The sequence below is a fragment of the Silurus meridionalis genome, chromosome 12 (assembly GCF_014805685.1).
Source record: "Silurus meridionalis isolate SWU-2019-XX chromosome 12, ASM1480568v1, whole genome shotgun sequence".
Lineage (NCBI taxonomy): Eukaryota > Metazoa > Chordata > Actinopteri > Siluriformes > Siluridae > Silurus > Silurus meridionalis.
Window position 1 is genome coordinate 21,061,506 of NC_060895.1, and position 10,251 is coordinate 21,071,756.

The 10,251-nt window shown below is 41.3% G+C and overlaps 1 protein-coding gene across 1 annotated transcript in view; it reads right to left on the reverse strand.

Moving 5' to 3' along the window:
- Nucleotides 1-6,299, reverse strand: part of frem2b (FRAS1 related extracellular matrix 2b) — a 135,098-nt gene extending 128,799 nt beyond the window's left edge. The window contains 1 exon segment of the mRNA XM_046862953.1: nucleotides 1,137-6,299. Coding sequence (XP_046718909.1) covers nucleotides 1,137-6,150 — 5,014 coding nt within the window. The 5' untranslated portion in view covers nucleotides 6,151-6,299.
- Between the last annotated feature and the right edge of the window lie 3,952 nt (nucleotides 6,300-10,251).

Below are 10,251 nucleotides of genomic sequence, written 5' to 3' on the forward strand. Positions count from 1 at the left end.
CTCTTTATCTCCAGGGAGTTTTCACACTCATCAATCTCTAGAGTTTACACAGAATGGTGCCCAATAAGAAAAAAAGACTTTGGAGGAGAATGGACCAGACCTTTCTAAGCTTACAGGAAGCCTAAAGAAACTCAAATAAGCACCCTTTAATGCAAGGGTGTGCAGAAATATATCCCAGAAAATCTATAAAGCCTCAGGTGTATGAGCTGCAACAGCAAAAGACCACATCAGGTTCCACTCTTGTGTGCTAAAAATAAGAATCATGGGCACAGGCTTAATCAAACTGGACAGCTGAAGGCTGGAGGTCTGCAACTGAATAGTTTGTGCCCATCATATACAGTATGATATAGTTTTTACATCGAACTAACGTTTTTTCCCCTAGAAGTTATTATACAGCTCATTATGATAATGCTGTTAATAAAAATGTGATAATAATTAAGCTTTTATCAATAATGTTACTCACAGTTTTATACATTTTCATGATCTGTGACTAAAATTCTGTTTTAAAAAATTTGGTAAATTAATTTATGATTGTTTTTTCGATGCACCGATGTTGCGCTGTACTTAGGAACACGCTCGCACACGCAATCGCGACGATTTCATTCGATTCGCCGACATGTGAAATGCAAATGTCGTCATCTTCGTGAGATGTTCTCACACAAAGCCATTACATCATGGCTTTGAGATGTTATGAGGAATCGTTTAAAATGTTCATGCACATTGCCTTTGATTTCAACTTTCTAAAAGATAAAACGCCATTTGTCAGGCAGCTTTGGTTGCTTTATTATAAAGATGTTTCTGTGTGCACACACGATTTGATCAGTCGACTCTGGGCATGACTTGACGATTCTAATTCGACTATGCAAATCCTAGGTCGGAAACACCACTACCAGCAAGTGTCTATACAAAATACAAACAATTTTGTGTCATTTTTAAGATGAAATTTTTGCCATTAAATCATCTGATAACCTTTTATCTGTAATTGTAAACAAAAGTAAACTAAAACTAATTAAAAAGATATCACAATATGCAAAATATATTTCTAAAAAGAAAATATATAAATAGACATAATTGATCATCATATTGTTATTATATCTGCCAACCATGATATATTTTGTAATATTAAATCCTTTTACCTTGAGTGAATGTGGTAATGGTGGCGTTTCCCTTGCCCAGGTCAATAAGGTAGCCATGTTCCAAGCCTACGGTTACACGAAAGGTTACAGCTCCATGGGGACTGTCTCTGTCCTCAGCTTTCAGAGCTTTACTTGTGATCACGAAACCTAGAAGACCACTGGGCAGCATTTTCAAAGTCATCCCACCCTTGTTGGCAATAATCTGCGGAATGCCGTTGTCCACGGAAAGAATTGTGATTTTCATCAACTGAGGTTTGCGAGTTTCAAAAACCGTATCAGGAAATACATAAAAGTCCGAATGAGTGCCATCTGTGACGGTAAAGGAAAAGCTGTCGGAAGCAGACTCGGTCCCGTCGTGCTTGTAGCTGATCAAGTTCTCGTTGAGGTCCTGCTTAGTGAAAGAGGTGACGGTTCTGGTCCTGTTGAACAGCAGCTTTCCGTGAACAGGTACCTGAGTGATGGTGAACTTTAGCAGTCTGTCGATCGTGTCGCGGTCCTCGACGGTCAATTCGAATGGTGTGATAAGCTTGCTCTTCCCTTCGTTAACGACCAGCCCGTGAAGTGTGACCACAGGCTTTTTGTTGTCGACGTCCGATATGGAAATGCGGAACGTGCGAAACACTGGGTTGTAACCGTCGGTTACTTCAAACTCAAAGCTGTCCATTTTAACCTCGTCATCAGAGGTGTGGATGTAGTAGATCTTGTTTCCGGCCAGCTGGAGCTGGGTGAAGGAGCTGATAGGCATGCCTGGTGTATCAGTGCACTCTAGATGGCCTCTCACTGGAGCTCGAGTGATGGTGAAGACTAAGTGTTCGTCTGGGCTGTTGAGATCGCTGGTGCTCAGCAAGTCTGTGGTAAGGTGCACTTTACCACCTTCTTTGAGAGAAACCCCCTTGCTAATCACTTCAGGGAACACCATGTCTATTCCGCCGACCGTTACATAGAAGTACCTGTCAATCAAAGGGTTGATGCCATCCGTGACATCGAATTTGATGAGGTCGCGTATTCCTTCCTGTCCGTTATGGACATATATAATAAGATTTTCATCGACATCACTTTGTGTGAAATTCATTCCGATGGTTATGTTTTGGAGCGTTCCAAATGGTGTCCTTTTTTGCAGAATGCCCTGATTTGGACCATATCGGATAACATAAGTCAGCGTGCTGTCCTTCGTATCCAGATCGGTGGCTTTTAAAACTTTGTTGGTGATTTCTTTGATTTCTCCAATCTCTATTTCAAGACCGTCATTGATAGCCATCCTTGGTGTTTCATCATCCACTGGGATAACCATAATAATGACAGTCTTATCCACAGTGAATTTGCCATCGGTGAGAAGAACTTTAAAACTGTCCTCTGTGGTTTCAGAATCGTCGTGCTCGTAAACAATGCTAGAGGCTTCTTTTATCTGGTCGAGAGTAAAGTTGGTCACAGGAACGGTGCCGGTGGTTAACTGATTTATAATGAAACCATGTTTGGGAGGTTTGGTGACAATAAAAGTCAGCTCGTCTGTGGGAATATCCGCATCAACCCCGTTCAATATAGGAGTATCAATCACAACGTTCATGCCTTCCATTACAACAAACTCTCGCATATGGATTTCTGGCTTTTCGTCATTCGACGGTATGATCACGATCGGAAAGAAGTGTCTTTCGGAAAAATTTATGCCATCCGAGCACCTGAAAGTGAACCTGTCCTCCACTGGCTCCACTCCTCTATGAATGCTTTGCACATAATAGATATGATTTTGCTTAATGTCTTTGATGGTAAACGCACTGATAGCTGTTCCCGACCTGGATTTCTCTGATCCTGGAGCAGGGGAGATGTTTTCCAAGTAGCCATTTGTTGGTTGTACAATGATTGTACACAACAGGTCATCATTGGGAGTGTCGATATCGGACGCGCTAATGTGTGCTATTTGGATGACGTTTTTCTCACCTTCGACGACACTGAACTGGTGGCCGACAAACACCTGAGGGGCCTGGCTGTCCATTGGTAAGATAGTTACGTGAACTCGAATGCCCTTAATTTTATTACCGCCCACAGTCCACTCGTCAGACATATCCGTCAGGGTCAAATTAAAGAAGTCCTCTTTTGTAGTGAGGCCGATCTCTCCACTTGTGTGTGCATACACAACTAATCCACTAATGATATCAGCTTGGGTGAATCTGTTGGCAGGTATGCCATTGACTAATATCTCCCCAATGACCGGTGGATCCTCTACTATGAAGGTCAACCTCAGGTCATCCGTGTCTTCATCTCGTCCCTGAATAACGTTGGCTGTGATTTCGGTAGCTCCGTTTTCCAAGACATCAATATAGGAGCCAATTGTACCTTCTGGAAGGCTTATGGTTGGCGTTTCATCATCAATGAGCTTCACGTGTATCTTAACGGTAATAGTGACGACGTGGACTCCATCGCTCACGTCGAGTTGAAAGAAGTCATTCGTTGCCTCATCTCCATCGTGAGAGTATGTGATCCTGCCTTGAGAGAGATCATCCAAATTGAAGGAATCCCCCTTGCTTAGGTCAGTAAACGTGTACTGTATATGGCCGTAAAGAGGTGGCTGAGTGAGCGTGAAGGAGATCTTCGACTTGTCTGTGTCCGGGTCGGTGGTGTCAAGATCGTTGCGTGTGATTACATGTATGCCTCGCTCAAACACGGTGAACCCCGTGTTGGTAATCTGGGGTGGTTTGTTGTCAACAGGCTGCAGGAAAATCGTAAACACTCCATCGATACTGTTTCCTGCTGTGTCCTCAACCGTGTAATGAAACTGGACTACATGCGGAGTTATACCCAGCTCCAGATCAGGCGGCTTGTATGCTATTTTATGGTGATTTATCTGTGCTTGAGTAAACTCCGTAACCTCTGCGGTTGGGCTTTCTGTCAGAACAATAGCTCCCAGAATAACAGGGCTGTTCTCATCCGTATCTCTCGGAGGCTGAGTAATGGTGTATTTCAAATCCCGGTCCTCAGAGTCTAAATCGGTGTAGCGCAAAAACTTTTTGCGGAAGAACGTGAGCTGATATTCGTGAACGGTCAGCTGCAGGGTAGATTCAGGGTGAAGCTCAGGGGGAATGTCATCGATTGGGAGAATTTTTATAATGAAAGAATTCTGTCCTGACCGGTTTGGCGGGTCGTTGTCGTCCTGAACTCGGAAAACGAACTGATCCATTATGGTTTTAGTGTTATGAGGGCCAATGTGTCTGTAAAACAGCTTTCCATCGGTAATGTCTTGCTGGAGCCATTCCGTCACCGCTTTCTCATACATCTCATCTTCAGAATTGAACCTCCACGTGGATGGGTCTTCTGGAGCGTCCGACTGACGAAGCAGCACCTCTCCTATGATTGAGAAAGGCGCTTCTAGGATAAATTTGATAGTTGAGTCTTCAGAGTCGATATCGGCTGCACTCAGCATTAAAGGTGATATGGGCATCATCTGATTTTTGAACATCACCAAACCAGTGTTGGCATTGATAATCGGTGGCTCGTCGTCAGTTGGCACTACGGTTATAGGGAAAAGAAATTCCACTTCGTGTTTGCCGTCCGTCATCCTGAAAATGATGTTGTCGCTATAAGTATCGCTGCCGTCATGCTGGTAGATGACAGAGCCGTGTTCCAGATCTGCCACGGTGAAGAATTTACTCTTGGAGCCGATCACGGTGAGCTCGCCGTGTCTGAGTCCGTCAATCACCGTCACTCTGACATCGTGTAAATTGTCCTCGTCGCTTATCTGCAGGTTTTGCGAACTAGACAGTGACCTTGTCTGACCCTCGTAGAGCAGCTGCCCTGTGTTTCGGGTAACGACAGGAGCCAGAGTGTTCATGGGCTTTACAACGATCATGAAAGCGAACGGGTCTGAGACGGCTCCCTCTGTATCTACCACAACAAACTCAATTTGGAAAATTCTCTCACCGTCCGAGTCCTCAGACGGAGGCTTGTATGCTATTTTCAGATCCTTCAGATCTCCTTGATAAAAGGATGTAATGGGCAGATTTCTATCGTCCGTACTGACAATATACCCTTCCTCGAACGACAGCGGAGACGTAATGTTAAAGATCAAGTCATCAGTTAAAGATTCGACGTCCTCAGCAGCGAGCATGTCAGGGGTTATGGCTGTCATCACAAACTGGTCAACCTCCATCATCATCATCGAGACGAAGCTAGGTTTTGGCGCAGTGTTTTCATCTCCTTCTTTGATACGCACCATGATTTGGAAAAACTCCTGCTTCATTACATTGCTCTCCTTGTCTTGGAGCTCCACATACATAGGAATGTAATCTCTGTTTGGAGAACGCTGAGCGAACGTATGGCGATACCGAATGTTCAGCCTGAGAAATTCATCGCAATCGAACATCTTACCTAATTTACCTTCATCAACAAGCTTTCCATACCTGGGCAAAACACCTGTTCCTGCAAGAGAAGTCACTTTGCACTGGTACATGTTTCGGTCATAAGTGAACTCCAGAATCTTTTTATCAATAGGGTTACTTGTTCCTAGAAGCTTCTCAACGCTCATGGGCATGTTTTTGGTCAGGATCTCGAGCTGGGTGAAGATCACTTCAACCTCCATCATGAAAGGGATAATAACAGTGTCGGTTTGGGTGTCATACCTTAACTGGAGTCTGACTCTGTCTTTAGCTGGACTCCGGGATCCATAGTGGGAGTATTTCACATCACTAGGTCCAAACTCGCACGGGAACTTTTTAGGGCTCAGCTGACCCGGTTTCTGCGACAAAGGATCGTTGTCCAGGACTGTGATAGTGCACTTGTCTCCTGGTCGGACCTGCAGGACTAAATCATTAATCGGGTCGATGAACACGGATCTCCCAAAAGGAACGCGGATTCCGTTATTGGCCACCAGTATGGCATCTTCTGAGAGATCGGACCTGTGGCCGTAAGTCAGTCCCAGGCTGTCAAAGCCGCGTGCGCTGGAGATCTCCACCAAACTCAATTCCAGGAGTAAAGAAAACAGCATAAAAAGCCATCCACTGGTTTTGTATGTGATCTGAGCCATTGTGCAGTCCAAGCCACAGGCGCTGAAATCCACAGAAAATCCACAACATGTACACACACACAGGGGGAAGAAAAGAAAAGAAAAGTGTTGGAAAGCGCGCTCGCACGCACCCGCGGTAACGCGCACCTTTCCACGCAGCGCGTCTTGCGCTCCCGAATAAACTTCTCGCCTCGGAGAAATGGAGTGGACAAACCACGCCCCCTTTCATTCTATTGGCTCACGCTTTTACAGCGGAATGCGCGATCTGACTTGTGATTGGACATCGGGTCCGTCACTGACACAGAGGGCGGGACATAAAGTTTTATTCATAATGAGAGAAATAAAAACATTGTATCTCTGCTATATTGAAAGTGTTTCATTTAATATCATTCGATTCATATAATTATAATATAATTTATTTTAAACACTAAGCTAAATATAGTTTTATTTATGCAACTTATATTTAATAATTTATTTATGTAACATTTAATAATTATTAAAATAATTATTTATGTTTTTATTGGATGTAATTTATTTAATAAACCTGATTCTGACTCTAATTTTCATAATATGACAAAATTATTATTATATCACAATATAATATGATATAATAACAATTATTATTAGATATCCTTTATATTATATAGGTTATCGAATAAATAAAAGATATAACGAATAAAAATAAAAAATAAATAAAAAAAATGTGTATAATTTAATAAATTACAGTTTTAAAGTTATATATTAAATCCAAAGTTATATTCATAAACATTTGAAATAATATGAATGTATTTATTTGTGTTTAAATAAACATTTAAATATATTTAAATATTTAAATATTTTAATGATATTTATATTTAAATAACATTCAAATATACTTTTTATGCTTTTTCTTTTCTCTATATTTGTCTATTTTTGTATTTTCTTTTCTTTTAATTATATCGATGCTCATTGTTGCGGCTCCCTCTAGTGGTAAATCTTAAAAATGCTCCGCTGTAATTTAAGCTGTAAATTTTTATAAATATTTAATTATTTTCTGATATTCCATATGTTAGTTTGATGTTAATATCTACTTGAATATAATATAATACAGCATTTAAAAAAATGAGTCTATGTGAGTGCTGAAGTGATGTTTATTAACTATTCCTTCACTTTATTATTATTATTATTATTATTATTATTATTATTATTATTATTGTTGTTGTTGTTATTAGTGGTATGGGCAGTAGTCTTGCATCAATAATCTCACTTACTGTATTCAGTAAAACTTCCCAACACATCACATTCATTTAAATAAACCTGGAGTCAGTACAGCTCTCTGCATATGTGATGGTTTTTTATTGACTGATCAGCCATGCAATAAGTGACAGCATTGTTTATAGACTGCAGACTCTCAAGTGAATTTCATGAATAAATCATGCGCACTTTGTTAGATCTAAGCCCTATGAGAAAATCCTATTTATATATTTGCTCTGCAAGCTTAGTGCTTTATGCATGATAAAATGCCCATAATGCCTGCTGTCACATGTAATGAAGTGTGACAGAGATCTGATGCTTAGATGCTTAGATGCTTTATAATGTCATGGAAGTGTGAGAGACTGCTAATTCGAATATTCTTATATTTTCAGCTTTTTCCCCCAATTTACTGTAAATACAGTACTAAACTATTCAAAATAAAATGCAGATATGGCAGTGCAGATATTTCACATTAAGAGTAGGCAGATCATGGATTTTGGTGAAGATAATACAGCACACAAATGTAGAGGTGTGTGTGTGTGTGTGTGTGTGTGTGTGTGTGTGTGTGTGTGTGTGTGTGTGTGTGTGTGTGTGTGTGTTTGGGGGGGGGGGGTGGGGTTCCTTTTAAAGAAGGTGTCGGCTGTATAAAAGACAAGAACATTCTAAAGAACCAACAAGGAGGCTTTTTTTCATTATTCCTTTGACTTGTGAGCCAAAGGATCAACCTATCCATGTCACAAGCTGATATGACAGTGTTATAAGTGTTATAAGAGTGTCATGTTAGTATTAGCAGTAATCACTCGCGTGGAGGCTCATGTATCGAACGGTGTATAATGTTATGGCACTCACATCGTTATGGAATTATATATGTCAAGTTATTTACTGACTTGAAGTAACGGGACACTCTCGCAAGTGTTGTGACAATAATATGTGCCATTATTTCTGTAAGGAATTTAATAACGATCAACAGAAGGGTCATACACTGTTCACAGCAAGTTACCAATGATTGCTTAGTAACTTCTTTATTATTTCAAGAATGACAAAATGCCATAATGGGCTATAAATCTTTTAAGCTGTTCACTTACATTATAGCAGATAGATAGATAGATAGATAGATAGATAGATAGATAGATAGATAGATAGATAGATAGATAGATAGATAGATAGATAGATAGATAGATAGATAGATAGATAGATAGATAGATAGATAGATAGATAGACAATGCTATAGAAATGTACCTTTGGGGTCCACTTGTCAGTGCTCAGATCATACGCTGCACACTCTAACAAGTCGGTTTGCATGACTGTTGTCTGTTTTGAAGCTGGCTCACAAGAAAACCCACAAACAGTTTGCTGAGGACAACCTGACCAAGAGCATGAATTACTGGAACCATGTCCTGTGGCAAGATAAACTTGGTTGGCTCAGATGGTCTCCAGCATGTGTGGTGACGCCCTGGTGAGAAGAACCAAGAAAATTGGGTCTTGCCTACAGTCAAGCATGGTGGTGGTTGCATCATGGTCTGGGGCTGTATTAATGCTGGTACTGGGGAGCTCCGGTTCATTGAGGGAAACATGGATTCCAACATGTACTGTGTACATTCTGGACTGAAAGCTGGACCGTGGGGTCTGATCCAACAGACACTATAATCTCATCTTGTTTAAATTTCTCTAAATGATATAGATAGATAGATAGATAGATAGATAGATAGATAGATAGATAGATAGATAGATAGATAGATAGATAGATAGACAGACAGACAGACAGACAGACAGACAGACAGACAGACAGACAGACCAAAGAGCTGTCCAAAGACACTAGAGACAAAATTGTACACCTCCACAAGGCTGGAAAGGGCTACGGGGAAATTGCCAAGCAGCTTGGTGAAAAAAGGTCCACTGTTGGAGCAATCATTAGAAAATGGAAGAAGCTAAACATGACTGTCAATCTCCCTCGGACTGGGGCTCCATGCAAGATCTCACCTCGTGGGGTCTAAGGAAGGTGAGAAATCAGCCCAGAACTACACAGGAGGAGCTGGTCAATGACGTGAAAAGAGCTGGGACCACCATTTCCAAGGTTACTGCTGGTAATACATGGTTTGAAATCATGCATGGCACGGAAGGTTCCCCTGCTTAAACCAGCACATGTCCAGGCACGTCTTAAGTTTGCCAATGACCATTTGGATGATCCAGAGGAGTCATGGGAGAAAGTCTTGTGGTCAGATGAGACCAAAATAGAACTTTTGGGTCATAATTCCACTATACGTGTTTGGAGGAAGAAGAATGATGAGTACTATCCCAAGAACACCATCCCTACTGTGAAGCATGGGGGTGGTAGCATCATGCTTTTGGGGTGTTTTTTCTGCACATGGGACAGGGTGACTGCACTGTATTAAGGAGAGGATGACTGGGGCCATGTAGTGCGAGATTTTGGGGAACAACCTCCTTCCCTCAGTTAGAGCATTGAAGATGGGTCGAGGCTGGGTCTTCCAACATGACAATGACCAAGCACACAGCCAGGATAACCAAGGAGTGGCTCTGTAAGAAGCATATCAAGGTTCTGGCATGGCCTAGCCAGTCTCCAGACCTAAACCCAATAGAGAATCTTTGGAGGGAGCTCAAACTCCGTGTTTCTCAGCGACAGGCCAGAAACCTGACTGATCTAGAGAAGATCTGTGTGGAGGAGTGGGCCAAAATCCCTCCTGCAGTGTGTGCAAACCTGGTGAAAAACTACAGGAAACGTTTGACCTCTGTAATTGCAAACAAAGGCTACTGTACCAAATATTAACATTGACTTTCTCAGGTGTTCAAATACTTATTTGCAGCTGTATCATACAAATAAATAGTTAAAAAATCATATATTGTGATTTCTGGATTTTTTTTTTAGATTAT